The sequence below is a fragment of the Melospiza melodia genome, chromosome 5, assembly GCF_035770615.1.
Source record: "Melospiza melodia melodia isolate bMelMel2 chromosome 5, bMelMel2.pri, whole genome shotgun sequence".
In the NCBI taxonomy this organism is placed as follows: Eukaryota; Metazoa; Chordata; class Aves; order Passeriformes; family Passerellidae; genus Melospiza; species Melospiza melodia.
The window spans coordinates 36,207,747-36,225,787 of NC_086198.1; the positions used below are offsets into that span (position 1 = coordinate 36,207,747).

General features: G+C 45.5%; 2 protein-coding genes across 2 annotated transcripts; one reads left to right on the top strand and one right to left on the bottom strand.

Moving 5' to 3' along the window:
• Positions 1-6,394: 6,394 nt before the first annotated feature.
• LOC134418583 (uncharacterized) lies at positions 6,395-11,008 on the bottom strand. Its single transcript, XM_063157071.1, has 5 exons — positions 10,926-11,008; positions 9,273-9,428; positions 8,216-8,344; positions 7,979-8,116; positions 6,395-7,743 (listed from the first exon to the last, which is right to left on the bottom strand). The coding sequence occupies exons 1-5, from the start codon at positions 10,926-10,928 to the stop codon at positions 7,654-7,656; spliced, it is 516 nt and encodes a 171-aa protein (XP_063013141.1). The 5' UTR covers positions 10,929-11,008; the 3' UTR covers positions 6,395-7,653.
• Positions 11,009-11,142: 134 nt separating this feature from the next.
• BBS12 (Bardet-Biedl syndrome 12) lies at positions 11,143-17,583 on the top strand. Its single transcript, XM_063157073.1, has 2 exons — positions 11,143-11,211; positions 12,552-17,583. Exon 2 carries the CDS (start codon positions 12,568-12,570, stop codon positions 14,692-14,694), a length of 2,127 nt encoding a protein of 708 aa, XP_063013143.1. The 5' UTR covers positions 11,143-11,211; positions 12,552-12,567; the 3' UTR covers positions 14,695-17,583.
• Positions 17,584-18,041: the final 458 nt, after the last annotated feature.

Here is an 18,041-nt window from a genome sequence, read left to right on the forward strand (position 1 = left end):
CAAGTAACATCTACTGAGGTTGATGTAATGTTTTTAAAGAGATGGGGCCTTGAATAAGCCAGTCTCTCAATGGAAACTGCTGAAATAAGTGTGAAATGATTTCTTTTTGTCTAAGGCTTATGCCACCTTTTGAACTGCGAAAGTTTCAGGATGGCAACAATGCCACAAATAATTACTGTTCTAGACTCCATTTTCCATTAAATACCTAGATTCAGTTTGAATCAGTGCTTCACTCTTAAAAACAAATCAAATAATTACTTAAAAGTAATTAATCTGCCACCTTGACATTTGCAGGTGCTATTCAAAATCCACCTTAAACTTTTGAACTCCAGGACAATGAGCCAGAAGCTCACGTGCAATTCATTGAGGTAAATTCATTCTGACTCCAACATGTAGAAGGAAATTCAGTCCAAGAATGCAGCTGTAGATATTTACGAATGTCCCAAATGGCCATGATAGATCTGTGAATTATCACTATAAAGTAGTTTGGGTGAAAAGGGAAATGTTGAACCCAGTAAAGGGAGCACCTGTGGTGTAACCAGGTCCATGATGGAGCCAACCTGTGACACCTCCTTAGAAGAAAAACTTGGTGTTGATCACCAGTGTTAAAACATCCAAGTGGTGACCCAGTCATGGTAAAGGAGTTGTGGGGTCTTTTTCTTCCCTTGTTGGCATAGATTACAGAGGCAGGCTCTGGCCTGCCCATCAGGCTGGGCGGAAAGCACTTGGTAAGTGGATGCATGCCTAGACAGAGATAGGAAAGGCTGGTTTGTTTTTCCCTTGACACGTAGCTATTTTCTCCTGTCTGTCCTTTCCTGTGTTTTGGTCAATATGGGCATGGAACAAATGTGACAGGGAATGGATGTCAGAAGAAGTTTCCTCTCCTTTATTTTCTGCATGGCCTTGCTGCTTCAGCTTCCTAGGAGAAGTTTCAGGTGGCTAAACAGAAAGCACAGGGGTAGCAGCTTTGCTAAGGAGGCACAAGGAGGAGGACAAGAAGCCTCCAAGGAAGCATGGCACTGGCCTAAAAGGATTGCATTAGGGTTGTGGGATTGGCTGGGGCTCTGATGCCAGTTCTGAGCCAAGTGGCCTATAAGCCTTTGGAGATCTGGGGAGAGATTGTACTGCCCAGGGCTGACTGAGGCTGTTTGATTGCTTTCCTAAGGCAACCTTTCCCAGTGCCAGCAGAGCTCTCTGGTTGCCACCTCAGCGTGGAAGTGCGCACTTAGGGATGTCAGGTCTCTTCTTGTCCCCTTTACAGGAGCAGCTTCTCAAAAGAGCTTTTGTCTGGAGCAACTGCCCAGACAGCTGGGCAAACCCATGCTGGTCTGTTCCTGTGTTTCCTTTCCCAAGAGCAATACCCAACCCTAGGCTGGAGAGCCAGGCATTGGCTGCCTGACCCAGGATGCTTGTGGTCTTCTCAGAATAACACCACCCTCAACATGAGCTTGGCAAGTGCCACAGGGAACACAGGGCAGGAAACAAGATGGATCTGTGAGCAATGTCTTGGGTTGCTCTCCCAGCAGGATGCTTGCAGAGCCGTCATCTGAAGCAGCGTTGGCAGTATTCAGCCATTACTGGAAAATTCAGAGTTTGAAGCTGCCCTGACTGAATCCACCCAGCTTTGCAATCATGGAATAAGGCTGGGACAGAGATGGGTGGGAGGTGAGACCTTCATTGGAGCCACGAGGGCTGTGCTGGCCACAACAGTGCGGCAAGAGCCAAAACTTCATAATCCCCTGTGCTTGAAGGCAAACAGCCTTGGCTGAGCAAGACCAGGAAGGGCAAGGTGTGACGTGCTCCTCGCCAAAAATCGAGGAGACAGGATGAGGTGGGACAGCAGAGGCCGTTTGCTGGTGGCCCTGGCGTGTCCCCATGGGTTACACACCTTGCAGTGTTGGCCTTGGCAAAGCAGCAGGGCTGTGGGCAGGCAGGGCTGGCTCCCTGGGATGCTGTCGGCGAGGCCCTGGCACGCTGGCCCTGAGCCCGCAGCCGCCGCCCGCGCCACAGTCTCCCCTTTGTTTCTGGTGCCCATGCATCCAGAGGCTGTAGCTGCGTTTCCTACACCCACTGGGAGGATGTGGGATTTTCCTGGCTGCAAAATGCAGCAGCAAGAAGCTCTGCAGGCTGGGCCAGTGACTCAGCTGCCAGCAATAGGCAGAGGACATTTCAGATGGGCTCTCCCTTCTCCATGTGTGCAGCAGCCCAAGCCACGGTGCCCTTGCAAACCTTAATCCTTTTGTTTTCCACCCCACTCCTGATTTTGCCACATAAGAGAAGAAATTGATCTCACCAGAAGGAGACACCCCAACTGGTTTGGAGAAACAAACAGATGATTTTTATTTTCAAAATATTTCATTCCTTTCATCATAGTCATTTCTGCAGAAACACAGTCAGAAGTTGCTGTGTAGGAGTATGGATTTCTGGTAACGAGGCCACCTACACAAATCCACTGCAGGAAATAGGAAGCCCATACCTAAAGCCTCCATTGTCTAAGGCCCAGTTTTGCAGAAGTGCTTAAGCATGGCTTAGTCCTGCTGCAGGCAATGGGAACAGATGATGCTGAGCCCTTGGCAGGAGGGAGTCAGGGTTGCACCATCCTAGACCTTGACTCGGTGAGTCACGGCATTGCAGGCGTTTGAGAGTCGGGAGAATTCTGAATCTCGGCGCAAAAATCCCCACACAATAAATAATATCCTGTTAATTCATCTACTGCATCTTGGGTTGATAGCAGGAAGAATAAAAGTACCTGTTTCTTCCCTTCCACCTTCAAAAAGGTCTTTCATTTCCTGGAAAACCTCCTTTAATTGTGATACATAAGATTTTCAACATTTTCTCTTGGATTTGTAATATTGCTATTTTTAATTTCATTGGCAATAACAGAGTTTTCTGCAGAATCAGCTGAAGCATTTAGCCCAGCCAGACAGTGACCCAGTTTATCAGGGTTTGACAAAACATATTTATATATATTTCACAGCACAAGCAGAAATATTATTCAAACCTCTTGGCCATTTTGATGAGTACTTTATTGGTTCCTAATGTTAAGGAGGAGGATGAGAAAGAGCCATGTTAAGGGATATATTTACTGAACATTAGTCTCAACTGTGGTAATAATCTGCTTAGAGAAAATAATTAGTAGTAGTTTTAGCACCTGTTTGCCTGATATCTGCTCTAGATGGACTGTACCTTCACTAACATGGATTTTTTTTCATCTAGGCAAAAATCTCTTTTTACTTCTGCAAAAGGTACCTGTAATTTCACAACTAACATCAATAACTTCATTCATAATTTAGTTAATCTGATGGGGGAGAAAACAAAAACAAACTCTAAAAACTTTGTTAAAATTATGTCCTTTCTAAAAGGAGCAATTCTGCAGCAATTCTGTTCAATCTTATGAGTATATTATGGACTGATTTAAACAAAACATTCAAAAGATTTGTGGAAACCACACTCCTGTTGATTTCTTGGTCAATCATGTCCTAAGCTCTTTAAAGAGGAAACATGGGGAGCACAGACTTAAAACTTACACTGAGATGATCTAATACCATGTTTTTAGAAGCTGCTTAAATGTTGCTTTTTTAAACTGAAATACCTTTAATCTACAATGTTGGTGGTCACTTTTTCCTTGATGTTTATAGCTTTTATAGTACTTCTTATTTGGATGTCTGAAAAAATTTAGAGGAAAGTATGTTTATCTGTTTTCTCTATATTGAAATGGAGAAGGAACCATACTAGGAAGCAATTTCAGACAATAGCATGGATGTGTGAATTACGTTGGTTTTGCTCCATTGCACTAAGCTATGTTTTTGGGTCCAAAATAATGTTGGAGATGGGCTAGGTTAGGTGTTCCATTTGCTTCCTATGGAAACCTGTTTTTATGGCTTTATTTAATGTGAGGGGGAGGTTCATTTCATAGTGAAACTTATGTCACTGCTAGAACCAGTCAGAAGCTTTCAGAGGAAATAAAGTGGCCTTGAGAGCAAGGGAACACCTTTGCAGGCCAGGCTTTACAGTTTGTTTTGTTAATATTCTTTGTGTTTAATCTAATTCAGACAAGCAAAAAAAAAAAAAAAGCCTTGAGCAATTTCAAGTTCAGCAATTAGTGGCAGCCAGGACTGCAAAGAGTTCGAGAGCTGTAGGTTTAGGTCCCCACAAGGCCATTGGAGTTATGCCACATCCCTAAAGGTCAACACACTCACCTTGGGGACAAGAGTCTAGTTGTCAAATCCTCGTTCCTGCTGAAGCAAGGCCACGATTCCAGCTTTCCCACATCCCAAGGGAGGGCCACAAGCATCCTGCAGCAAGCCTGGCTCTGGCTCTCAGCTGGAAGTGGTTCCATTTGATAGCAGTATTCCCAAAGGGACAAAAGAAATCTACGGAGTGGTCAGAGCACTCGGGGGGACTGTGTGAAAGGCAAGTTGAGTTCTCTGCTTTCCTGAGAGAGTGCCTGCAATTATTGATACAGAGTGGGAGTTTCAGAAAGTGTGGTTTGGGGGTTTAGCTTTGAACAACTGACTAATAATTACATCGTTTTACACATGGCTTGTGAGAGAAGCCTTGCGTTCTTCCTTTCACAGAAAATAATTCTGTATCCAACCACGTATTTCAAGGCCAGTCTGGATGATGTTTGTGTGCCTACTTTCCCTCCTCACTGAAAGCCACAGCGGAGGCAAAGCAGCACCAAAGCCTCACGCCCCTCACACGTCAGTAACTGGATGCCCTCTAGCGAGGCTGCCACGCTCTCAGATCCACCGGCCCTCGCTGTATTGGGAGGTGCGACACAAAGGAAGCTGGCTTTGCAGCGTTATCCCCTGAGGCTGCCTTTCCTCAAGTGGCCAAAGCTCATCTCAGCCTCTAGACGGAGCACTTTGCTGCCCTGTGCCCTGCTCAAAATCCACTTATGCCATTCAGGGGCATTTAAAAGCAGCTAGAGTGTGGCAATGTTTGGTTTCCAAGGAGTTAAGATTGAACATTTCAAATGCTTTGTGTGACTCCACCAGGCAGTTTGCAGGATGTGAGAGTCTTCAAAACTGTAAATGACCAATTTAAATATCTTAATATGAAATGTCTCATCAGTTTATGGAACTATTTGGGCTCTGTTAGTAAGACTCCTGGCATATGAATGTACACAAATGTTTCCTGTGTTGCTTCCCCCCATCCTCTTTTAAATGTCAAGATTAGGTGTACCTGAAAAGGAACCTTTTTTCTTCTGCAGTGTTAGAAGCTGATCCTGTGCTCATTGCTCTGAAAACAAACTCACACCTAATGAAGTGAGAGCAAGCACTCCTTGGCAGTTCCTTGGGTCTTTTTTCCCTAAAGCCGGCTGAAGATTTGCCGTGGTGTGGGACTGGCAGGACTGTGGGACTGTACTGTGGGCCCGAGAGATGATGCAGAAGTTAGAAGCTGCATATGGGAGATTAAAATTGCCATGCAATTGTCATATTTTGGAATATAACTTGGAAGCAATTTTTTTCCTCTTGAACTATTTTGTATTTTATTAAAAGCCTGGTACTTTCCCAGTTCAAAACATATCTCATTAGAAGACATTTGCAATATTATCTCCCAAACAGCTGTTTGCCTTTACCAGCGCTTTGAAATTTAAGTGTTTGCCAGACACAAACTGCAGTTCCACTTTCCTTTCTGTGCAGTGTCTGCCTAGAATGAACACTCAGAGTGAAAACCAGGCTTTGCTGATGGTGCAGAGGGAGGATCTCAGATCTCAGCTGGATGCACACAATGAATGTCTGGATTGCAGCCACCTGAGGGGAATCTGCAGGTGCCAGGTAAGGACCCACTCTCGTGTCAGCATAAGGAGAAAAGGGATGCAAAGGATGGGTTTACAGCCACCTGCCAGGCTGAAGAGGGCATGATTTCCCTCACTATCCTGCAAAATAGAGCACCATGAGATGCTTGTTAACACTTGCAAGTTTTGTGCTCATTCAGACACTGCTTGACATTCCAGACTTCAGAGATTAATGGGCAAGCCAGAAATAACATTTCACCATTGTAGCACACATGGCAGGGATGATTGTGTGGCTTTTTCCTACCTTCAGGGCAGATAATGGGATTAGAACAGGAAGAGAGAAGTGACATGCATCATAGGTAAACCACAGTCATCAATCTCTTCCTGTGGCAGCATAAAAAAAGTACAGTCACTCTTAATAGGCTCTGGGATTCCCCATAATCAACTAGAACTTCAAATTTCCCTTTCTGAATATATGTGGTTAGTGCTAGAAACTTTTAGTCAGCAGAGTGGAAGAGGAATTACGTGACAGACTACTGCACCTAAGAATTCCTCTCTTAGAAAGAAGAGATAAATGAAAGTGAAAATGGGCTTGTTGAACCATTTAAGACTTTAAAATAATTAAGGAAAAAAGAGAATAAACACAAAAACTTCTTAACTTGCAAAACAGTTTTATTTCACACTTATACAAAGGTAAGACATTTTAAAACACTTGCAGTACTACAGATTACATCTACAGCCACCATGTTAACAGGGGACTTCTCAGGCCTCTGAAGTTTTACAGGATTTGAAAGTTTTGAAGCTGATTGTCTATACTGGATAAACCCTCCTGCAGAGCAACATAATCACATAGCAGGCTGTGTGTCACTGCTCTAGAATTCAGAAGGAAATGTGACTCTCCAATTAGTCCTGGATTGACAGTATATGAAAGAAATACTGAAGAAAATGAAGGTACTACTAAAAAAAAACCACCCCAAAACCTGTGATGTGCAAAATTTGGATTTGGACTGCATGGATTTAAAATATTCAGTGCTCCACAGATGTCCATGGTGAGCTACTTTTTCACTTCAGATGCAAATCCTTTCTGCAGTGCAACTGTCAGCAAGACAAAATTTACTCTCCTGCACCATGGAACTGAACTTTTTAGGTACCTGAAATCCGGGAATAACAGAAGCTCTGGGGATGTCTGGGGAGTAAGAACAATGGCACAAGGTGTTGCCTGGTTATAAACAATAAACTTTGGTCACCCAAGCAGGTTACATTCAAGTTTCATTCTGGTTTCAGGTGATCAGCTAAACACAAGAACATCTATGGATAGCACAGAGCTCCAAAGGAAGAGCCAAATCTACATTTGCTTTCCATTAAATCCAAAAACAACTTGCCATAGGAAAACAGTGTTTCATACAGAAATACAGACGAATATACAATTAATTTTAGAGTCTTTCATGGAAATAAACAACAGGAGACAAATACCAAAAGATAACCTAAAAAACCTTCAAAGGAATAAAAAATACTGTGCTTGTCCCTTCAATCAGTAACCTTAGAAAAGGCAAAGTAGCCTTTCCCAGCAGCAGTGGGCATCTTCACATCTGAAGTGAAGTATCTTTTAGTTAAATAGTAAAACACAGCAGTTTTTATCCAAAATGGCAATCAGGGAAGTTGTTATGGTAGAGGGGAAGGGACCCTGCCTTGCAGTATCTTCCTTGACTTCTGCAGTATCTCATTTTGGCAGTATTGGGTACTGCAGCCCTCCTTCCCCAATTATCTTTGTTGAAAAAGAGAAATAAACCAAAAAATCTGCCCTTTCAGACTTTGTTCACCTGGCAGAAAACATGCAGAAGGCACAAGCCCAGTTTTTAAACCTTTTCCAGGTTATCTTTTGGCCCAGCTGTATAGCAAGGCAACAAATATTAGTATAAGCTAGTTTTCTTCATGATTCTCAAAAATTCTTGCTCGCTTACTTCCCCATCTCCATCTCGATCAGCTTCATCAATCATTTCCTACAAAACACAGTGTACATTTCATCAGGCACTGGACTCTAAACACAACACAATCCACTCATTAAAACAGCAATAAATCAGAGGCACATCATGTGAAAACAACAATGGATTTGACTGCTTTTCATATTTCTGATCTCTCAGCCCTTCTGAAATAGGAGTAAATTCCCACCCAGTCCCTGGGAGCTACAGGAATGGTCTGTGCCTGTTAGTAAAGCTCTGGCAAATCAGAATTTACCTGAAGTTCTTCATCTGTTAAATTTTCTCCCAGCTCCTTGGCAACCCTTTTCAAGTTTTTGAATGAGATTTTTCCTGTGCCATCATCATCAAATAATCTGAAAGCTTTCAGGATTTCTTCTTTTGAATCCTTTTCGCTCTAAACCAAGAGTAAAGCATATGTTAATCAGAAAACCCCTGACACTGAGATGTCCCTTTCTCTTATGCTGCCACAAGAACTTCTGCTAAGAGTTCCTACCATTTTTTGTGTCATCATAGCTAAAAAGTCTTCAAAGCTGATGGTGCCACTTCCTTCCTTGTCAATGTCTGCTATCATCTTCTTAATCTCTTCCTTCTTTGGCTCAAAGCCTAAGGCACGCATTGCAACCTGTGCCAAAACAGCAAAACCAATTCTGTTAGGAGGCCACCAGAATTTTGGGGTAAGAGCTGAGCTAAAGCCGGTTTCATTTCCTTGTCCAGAACTATAGTCACAGCCATGGAAACACCTTGGTGTCCTCTACCATCTTCTTTCATCTTGCTGAACAATAATAGTGTTGGTTTGATTTTTTATGGTGTTGTTTTTCCTATATAGTAGTGGAAATCCATTGTTTATATCAGGCAGAGGTAATTTTCAGGTTACAGAAACTGAGATTTCAGAAATTGAGGTTTACAGAAATTGAGGTTTCTCATGCAGAAATTGAGCAGAGTGTATGTAAGAAGTCAAGGTAAAGGAGGTAAGTAAATTTAAAGTGTTCATGCTTACAAAAAAATCAAACACATAAAATCACAGGGAGACAACTGATATTCATCTTCCCCTTGTACTACTGTATGTGTGCAAGTGCACACACACTGCCTGAGTTGTAACTGAAACACAGATCTCTTTTTTGTTCTTTTTTAAATTAAAAACCAGGTATTTTTTGGATTACATATATGCGAATATGGTTGTAACTTTCCTGAATGCATACAAAATCTGTGTTTAGTTCTCAGATGAAGTAAATATTTGATACTCTGATACTCATCCCAGAACAACAAAAGTCTACTTCCCAGGAACAAGCACCTTAGTCATGAAACCTGAAACTGTTTAGTTTCTCTAAAGCTCAAAGCTGTCAGATTTAAACAGCCACACAGAGAAGCCTGTCTGCTTCATGCATTACATGCAGAGTGCACCCCAAATTCAGTCATGACAGCAAGCCATTACTCTTCCTTGTACTCCAAAAACTGCTTTAAAATAGGGTTGGACAAACAGAAAATGCAGCTACAATTTTGAGATCAAAGATATTTTCATCTCAGAGGAAAAAGAAAAAAAATTTGAAAACCTTCAGTTCTTTTATGTCAATGCTTCCAGATCCATCAGTGTCAAACAAATCAAAAGCTTCTCTGATCTCCTGCTTTTGCTCTTCTGTAAGTTCAGGTTTCAAGCCACTTTTCTTCCTCTGGGCTGTACCTAAGCCAGGTTTTCTATAGTTGGATGCCTTCAGAAAGTGAAGGGAGAGAACAGATAAGCAACAGCACCTTCCTGGGAGAATTTCAAATATACTTAATTATAAATGAGAACAGTAATACAGTAGAGGTGAGAGACATTTCCTTGCTGCCAATGATAGACATTGAGTCTCTAGGTCAATTTCCTTAGGTTGCTGTAGAAAGAAAAAAAGATATTTTGTTTCTGGGGAATGTGGATTTGGCCTTCCTGTTTTCTGTTTTAAACTGAAATATTATCAATTCAAGGAATAATGCCAAAAAACCAGGTGGACAGCCTGAAAATGGAGACTCACTGATGTGACCATGACCCTCTGCACCTCCTGCCAGTTGCCTTTCCTGCAGGTTTATGTGAAACATGAGTACAGCATCCTCACAGCTAAGGAGGGTGGCTGCTTAGGGTCTTGGCTGTAAATAAGACTCAAAATCAGCCACTCCTGTGGGAAACAAGTGTAATGGGAGCTGTGTGGCTCCAGGCTGCCTGTCCATCGAGTAGATGTGGGATCAAGCAGTAACATCCAGTGGGAAAGTGAGATAACAGACGCTCTGTCCCATAAGGAGAACTAATCTGCTTGTGCTGAGCTGGTGCATCATTATCCAGGACACTTCCGAGACTTTTTCTGCCTCTGGTGTAAGCCAGTGCAGGACAGAGTGTCCCACCCACCCATACAGCAGGGAAAAACTCCTTCCTCAAGTATAGTTTTGGTTTTAAATCAGCAGCAGACAGATTTTGGTCCTGCAGTCCAATCTGCACAGGATTGTGGAAGGAAAGGCAGTCCCTCCCGCCCCCAGCTCCAAGTGGCTAGGCTTTATAGAAATAAAACAAGCACAAGCACAGTAACAAGGATTTGTTACCTAGTTACTGCTGACCAGTGGCTTGCCTCTGCTGAATTGTTAACGTGTTTAGGGTTGGGATCTCTCTTTTAACTAAGAAGATTCCATTTTCTTCTATTTGTTAATGAAATTTCGTTTTCCAACGTAATTTTCCCTCCCAGGCCGGACTGCAAAGCCATTTGTCTGGCTCACCCCTGACTTCCCTGTGCTGCTATTAACACACGAATCAGACTTTTATATGCTGCACTGGGAAGAAGCCACACGAGACCTTTTCCTGGCTCCGGAGTCTTACTGTTCCATTTATTTCACATCTGACTCGTACAAATAAATCCCTTTCAGGTTCCACCTCCGGGCCTGGCCGGTGCCATTCCGACAAGGCTGCCGGGGCCGAACGCTGAGCTGCGGTCTGTGAGCTGTGCCAAGAAGAACCAGGCACGCCGAGAGCCGGTGACGTGTTTTGCGAATCCCGGTGTTTTTCCGGGCGCGTTTTTCCCGTTGGAGTAGGGGGCCTTTCCGGGGTGCGCCGTGCGAGGTAACCGGGCAGCAGCGACGGCCTGGGCCGGGGTGGAACCTGAAGGGGGTTTGCGGCAGGAGGGGGCGGAGGGGCTCGGGGGAGGCGGCGGTGGGAAGGGAGCCCGCGGCGGGGAGGGCGCGCTCACCATCCGGCCGGGAACGCCGCTCCGGGCTGGCACCGGGCGGGACGAGACGGGAGCTCGGCACGGCCGCGCGCAGCCGGCACGCGCCGCCCAGCCGGCCAATGAGCGGGCGGAACGAGGGCGGGAAGCCGCCCCCCCTTCACGGCGCCGGCCAATGAGAGCGCGGCGTGCCCGTGAGGGACAGCTGAGGGAGCGCGAGGGCGGGCCCGCCCGCGGGGAGCCTGAGGGAGCGGCGGCCGTGTCCAGGCAACTCCGTGTCCAGGGAAGCGGCGGGAGCGCGGCCCCTCCGGTGAGACACCCGCACCGGCCCGCCGGGCACCCTCCGGGCCGCAGGAAGCGGCCAGGCCGCCGCCAGTGCAGTTCCGGTGTGTCCGCTCCGGGCGGCTTCCCCCCGGCCGTGTGGAGCGGGCGGGCCGGGACGCGCTTTCTCTCCCTAGCGATAGTAGGACATAATATTCAAGCGGACTTTCGCTGTGTGGGAGGGGGAGAAAAAAAAAAAAAAAGCTTTTTCGATTGGGAATAGCTACGCAAAGGGGCCTTTAGGGAGCTGGAATAAATGATGGGAATAAATTCCAGTACCTGAAGGGAACTTACAGGAAAGATGGGGCAGGACTATTTACAAGGGCATATAGTGATGGGACAAGGGAGGATGGGTTCAAACTGACAGACAGTCGATTTAGATTGGATATTAGGAAGAAATCTTTATTGTGAGGGGGGTGATGGACGGGAACAGGCTGCCCAGAGAAGCCGTGGATGCCCCATCCCTGGAAGCGGTGAATGCCAGGTCAGGTGTGGCTCTGAGCAACCTGGTCTGGTGGAAGATAATCCTGCCCATGGCAGGGGGTTGAAACTGGGTGATCTTAAAGGTCGCTTCCCACCCAGACCATTCTGTGATTCTGTGATGTGAATCTGAGCATAAGAGTTACAGGACTCAGGGTTCTCAATTCTTGCTGTGTATACTTTGTTATTCAAAAAGGGAGCTTTATTTTAATCTGCATCTGCCACAGGACCATGGTGTGGAAGAGATTTTGAGTGAAAGATTTCTTTTTGATGTGCTAAGAATGAATAGTTGGTCAAAACTTTAAAGTCTCAGCAGTTTGTAAGTTACAAAGAAGTGGCATTGCTTTCATTTTGCTTAATGAAGAATTCATGCATGTTAGTTGGACTAAACAGAATTTGGAATAAAATATGTTTTCCCAGACTTGAAGGTTAAAGTCAGCATGGCATGACTGTTGTTACCAAGAAGGATCCACACAGAGCTCTTGAGTTTGGCATGTAATTTGTCCATTCTGCTCTAATGAACTTTTGCCCTCAGTCAGGCAAATAACTGAAATTCCGGACATTAGGGCAGGAGGAGGTGGTAGTTCCACACAGCCTGCATGCCAGAAGTGTAAGAAATCGTGGGAGTTAACAGCTCTTTACTATCTGCCAGCCAGAAACAATTCCATGGTATTTTAACAGTGCCCCATTTCAGCAACTCTGTCCACTGATTTCTCAAAATAAACACACAGTAAGAAAGGTTGATATGGAAGAAAGCCATGTTCAGGGGTACACTGTTAAATTAATTTTTTGTGATTTGTGCTCTGGTGTGCTGTGAGGATGGGGCAGTAATTTGTCATCTGTTCACAGATGCTGCCCACTGCCCATGGCTTTCAGGGATGTGAATGCCAGGAGACACATTGGACTCCAACAACTCTCAGCCTTAGCATCCACTGGGAGAACATTCCTGGGGCCAGTGAAATCACATAAATTCATTGTGGATGAAATCACCAAGCAGAGCACATTGATTTGTTCTGCTGTTAGGCTGCTGGAAAGTTTGGATTTGACAAGCGCTGTTGGGCAGCTTCTCAACGAGAGCATTCAGGCCCAGAAGAAGGAGTTTAAGACGGGGATGAGCACCCTGTTGTTCCTGGTTGGAGCGTGGAGCAGTGCTGTGGTGGAGTGCCTCCAGCAGAACGTTCCTGTTCCAGCTATAGTGTCTGTGATGTCTGAGGGGTTGAACTCCTGCTGTGAGAGAGTCCAGTGTCTTCAGATACCAACACATGATGTGAAGAAAGAGCTGTGTTCTAGCAGAGTTAGGCCAAAGGCTTCTGAAAGCAAAACTGGCCAAGCTGGACGTGATGCTTTTACAAATCCTTGGGATTTGCTGTGTTTTCAGAGAGATATTTCTGCAACAGAAGAAGTAATCCCAATAAATTCTTGTTCCCATCAAGGAGATGATTGTAATTTTAACAAGCTCCTGGTTTCACCCTTGGCTGGCTTTGGTTCAGTGGCTTTATTTGTCAAGGCAGCGGGTGACAGAAGTTCACCTGCGCTGTCTGGAAGTGCTGTTACTGCTTCCAGCTGTATCACACAGAAGTTAACCCACAGCAGACACTTCAGCACTCTAGGGAAAGGCCCTTCTGCAAGTCAGCAGGGAAGTTTTCAGGGACACCTTTCAGGACCACCAGCAGATGTGTGTGGGTGTTGTGGTTTAGGACACCTGGCAGTGGCTCTGAGCCACGGAAACCAGAGCAGCGTGAAGCTGCTACAAAGCATTGCTGCCTATCAGCAAGAGAGAGCAGAGGGCAGTGGCAATTCCCAGATTAATATTGCAGAGATTGTGACGTGCTGTGTGCTGGGCCTGCCCGAGAGCTATTCCTGTGTCTCCCCAGGCTTTGTCACCTTGGTGTCACCAGAGCAAGCCTCAGTCATCAAACACTTTGCAGACAAACCCCTCCGCGTTCTGCTGATGGATGGTGACCTCACGGAGGGGTACCGACACTTAGGGTTTAACAGACCACCTAATGTAAGGACCATCTTGGAGCATCCCAGTCCACAGGGATGGGCAGGAGATGCGTGGCTAAGCAAAACGTTGGATATTCTGATGAGCTTTGAAGTAAACCTGGTTTTGGTCAAAGGAAACGTGTGCAAGAACTTGATGGAGAGGTGCACGGCCAGCAGGATATTGGTAGTTGGCTGCGTGGCCCGGGATGTGCTGCGTGCCTTCGGGGCAGCCACCGGTGCCCGGGCAGTGACGTACCTGAGCCAGCTGAACGCTGCCTCCGTCGGGAGCGGGGCCTGGGCGGAGCTGTGGAAGAGCAGCGATGGGCGTGCGGTGGATCTGGGCGAGCTGCTGCCGGCGCGGATCAGCGCGGGAGGCATCGCGCTGCTCACGGCCGTGCTCACCACTGCCCTGCCTTGCAAGGCGCAGCTCCTCGAGGACCAGTTCTGGACTTTGCTGTATCGGCTCCATCACGCTCTGAAGGACGGCAAGGTTTTCCCTGGGGGCGGTGCGGTGGAGCTCTTGTGCCTCAGTCACGTCCAGGCGCTGGCAGAGCAGCCCGGGCGGCCGGGAAGCGACAGAGCTGCGAGAGAGTTCCCCAGTCCCTGGCTGGCAGAGCATAAGCCCGTTGTGCTCCAGGCACTGGCGAGCGGCTGGAGGCGGTACCTGGCCGTGCTCCTGCGGAACACTGCGAGGGCCGGCTCGGAGCTGGAAGCAGGTGCCTCCGTGGATCGTCACCTCCAAGAAGCAGCGGCCTGTGGCTCTCCCTCAGCTTACATTTTGGAACAGTTTAGGAGAGGGGGAGTGCTCGGGAGTGGCTCTGAACCCGACCCTGAGCAGGTCACAGGTTTAAGGGTTTGTGATAACGTTGCAGCCAAGACGGAGGCGTGGAGGAGAGCTCTGGACCTGGTGCTGCTGGTGCTTCAGACTGATGCCGAAATTGTCACAGGCCCCAGAGGGCATCAGATCCTGAACTCACCTGTGTCAAGCGAATTTATGTTTTTATAGGATTTTGAGGATTTGTAAGTCCGTGGGAGAAGGCTGGGTGCAACCTACATGTCTTTTTATAAAGCAAACAGTGAGGTGTGATTGTGACTAGAATGTAACAGCAGAAGTCAGAATGAGAGACAGTCACAAAGTGATTTCTTATTTCTAGAAATGAGAATTAAATAACAAACAAAAAACCACTTGTGGGTTTATCTCTAACCCAGGCCATGCATTTCTAGCTAATGGTATTGCCTGTGTTGATGTCCCCTAATGTCTTCTGAAGAAAGGTGGAGATCTCTTACATTATATTGCTGTACTTGTGTTAAATGAAAGAATATTTGTAATTATTTCTTAATTAATACCTTTTTCTTAATTTCTGTACATTGCAAACATAAGAGTTAAACTTGAAATAATGTGAGTGTTACATTTTATATGAGAGTTTGTATTTATAGATTCTATTTTTGCATATTTATATGGTCCATACATCACTGATTTCCTAATGTAGACCCTCTGGAATTTCCCTGGTTTTGACCAATTCAGGCTGAATCCTTCTTTTTGGTATTACAGACCGGATGCATCTCTACACAAAATTTTCCTTTACCTTCCCAACTGGATTTTTAGATCATTTCCATGGGGTCTTTCAGCTGTCCTTGCAGAGAGGAAAATGTTGCTGTTAGTTTTCAGTGCTGGCTAACAACTAAATCTCTCCCGGTGACTGAGGCAGGGCATTTTTGCTGTGTTACAGCACTGACAGTTTGAAAGCTGGGCATGGAGAGCTGGCACTTCGTTGCAACAGAGAGGTGTGTAACTATGGAGATATTTTTTTTCTGAACTTGGCATTCTGAGTCACACTGAAAGTGAAATGTCTCACCAGTCTGGTGAAAATAGAATGGAAAACGAATGGAAATGGTGATGCTAAAGAGAATCCTTGCATTCAAGAGCTTTCTCATGAAAATGCTCATGGCTGGCAGCACAGATAATAAAATTCATCCACAAATAAGGTTTAGATGCTTATTGGGAGTATCTGTAGTAAAGTCATGTTACGTCTTTGACCTGAAACTAAATATTCTGGTTTTCTGTCAGATCCCAGAATTTGGTGGATTTTGGCAAAATACTGTAGGAGCTTACAATTTTAAGTTGGAACAGTAGTTCCTAGTAGCATAAGGATCTCGTTAGAGTACAGTTTTGATCATCCTGCAATTTTTATTTTCATTATTAGAAAGTTGGCAATTTATTGTGTAGCTTCTGGGCCACATTCTTGATGTACCAAGCTGTGAGAAAGAGTCTGGTAGATCAAAAGAGACAAAAGGAGCTGGGGCTGTTAAGTGAGAATGAAATGGAAGCACAGCACATAAATAAATATAAACAGACTCTGCTGCTCTGCAAGTGTTTGCAGCTCATGTTGGGCTTTACACTGTTTTTCTCGAGCCTCCTGTACTGTGCATTGCATAACCCCTGTTCCCAGGGAAAGCTCCACTTGGACTTTATTTGAATAATAGAGTGAAGTGTGTTATGGAAAATCTGCAGACAGCAATTGTATTGAGGTGCTCCAACATCTATTTATGGGACTCTTAGGCACTGGGAGCTGACGCACCAAATGTTGAGAAAGTCCAAAATGATGTAATTTTTCCAATCAGGCTTTTGAAAAGCACATCATGATATATTTAAATGTTGTGATGCCAAACCACGACAAGAGGTTTTCAAAAAAGCTGTCAGATGTTACATTTGGATTAATTAATGCCTGTTTTTGTACAGGCCAATGAAATGGAACCATTTATAAACTGGGTACATCCTGTATCCTGGGTTACTTAAAATTCTGTCTGATGTGCACAGAAGATTGCCATGCAAGCTCTCCTCAAGGCATCCTCTCCTGAAATTTGGGATACAACATTCTGCTGTGGCTCCCTCAGCCCCAGGTCTCCCAAAGCTCTCTGCACCATGGAGTGGAGATCCCGCGCCTGTGTGCCATGGCGCTCGGCACAGAAATGATTTCAACATCTGCCACAGCTCCTGCCAGCAGAGGCTCCTCCTCTGGACACAAAGGCTGTTTGTGTAGAGCATGGTGTGATGGCAGAGCTAAGCTTTCACATGTGATGTGCTCGGTAAATTGGGAAATGGCTGAGATTCAGGAGTTGGCACATCTTGCTCCCCGCTGGAACCAAGTCCCAGTCAGGTGCCTTGTTTCTCCCTTGCATCCCAGTATCATCATTGCCATCTCACTCCACCTTCTGTTGGGGGCTGATGGCATTGTATTTCATATTTCTCTTTATTAAAAAAAAATTTTATGTGTCTGTACCTTGAGGATATCCTGAAATGTAGGAGAGGTCTCGTAATTCATAGCAACCAGACCCTTGTCCCAAGCTGAGCCAGCCTGGAGGGCACAGCCCCCTGCCAATTCTGTCCATGTAAGGGACATGGATCAGTGGCTGTCAGGAGGCACCTGAGAGTTTGCCTGCTGCCAGGTGTGCTGAAAATGGGAGCTGGGAAGTGTGGGAGACTGTGTGTCCCTACAGTGCTCCCCAGGCAGGAGAGGAGTGACTCTGGGAGGGTGAGGAGAAAACTGTTAAGACTGTTTGTTTGCACTGAACTCCTTTAGATACCCTAGGCCAGGGCTGATGGAGAGGCTGGGAGAACATTTTCCTTTTTCTTAGAGGAGGGAGTTGGAGAGGGCCATTGAATCTAGGAGAAAAGTTATGGAGTGACAAGAGATTTTCAGCTCTGCTCACAAGGATGAGGTGACTGCAGGCCTGAGTCATCCCATCAGTCACACTGCCAGCAAAAAGTCCTTCTGAAGAATGGGAAGAAGTGACCTTCTTCCATGCAAAGCAGCTTGGCTTCCCAGAACCAACATCCACAGGAGCTGAACCAACATCACCAGGTATCAAGTGAATGAAATGTCTTGTAACTGTTTGGGGTTTTTTGTATCTTTTTGTTTGTGTGTGATCTCTATAAAACTCCTGTGTAAATTCCCTGTTACATGAAAGTGCCAAACTCAAATGGGGCTGAGCTGCTGCTTCCAGAATGGACTTGCTGTTCTGGAACCAGCTGAATTGCCAGGACTGCTGTGAACAACAGGCACTTCTGGCAGTAACAGAGGTCCATTACAAGCCTGAAGATTTGTTTTACCCACTTTTATCTCTCTCTCTCTGTAGATCAGCAGTCCTTCCGAGATAACTCCACACCAGCACAGTCAGAGCATACTTTGTATGACATAATTTGAAAAATCTAAAAATTACACATTTAATTCCTCCACCTGCCACCAGCATCATTGTATTAATTAACTATTTATTGCAAAGCTGCAGGACCAAGCCTTTTTTTTTCTAACCAAGCATGAATAGATCTGCAGTCTTAAAGGGCTTTTTCTTTAC

Coding starts and splice junctions, on each gene's coding strand:
- LOC134418583 (XM_063157071.1), bottom strand. Junction 8,345..9,272: donor TTGACATAAAAGAACTGAAG/GTTTTCAAATTT, acceptor GTTTTGGCACAG/GTTGCAATGCGTGCCTTAGG. Junction 7,744..7,978: donor TAACAGATGAAGAACTTCAG/GTAAATTCTGAT, acceptor TGTGTTTTGTAG/GAAATGATTGATGAAGCTGA.
- BBS12 (XM_063157073.1), top strand. CDS start 12,568: ATGGCTTTCAGGGATGTGAATGCCAGGAGACACATTGGACTCCAACAA.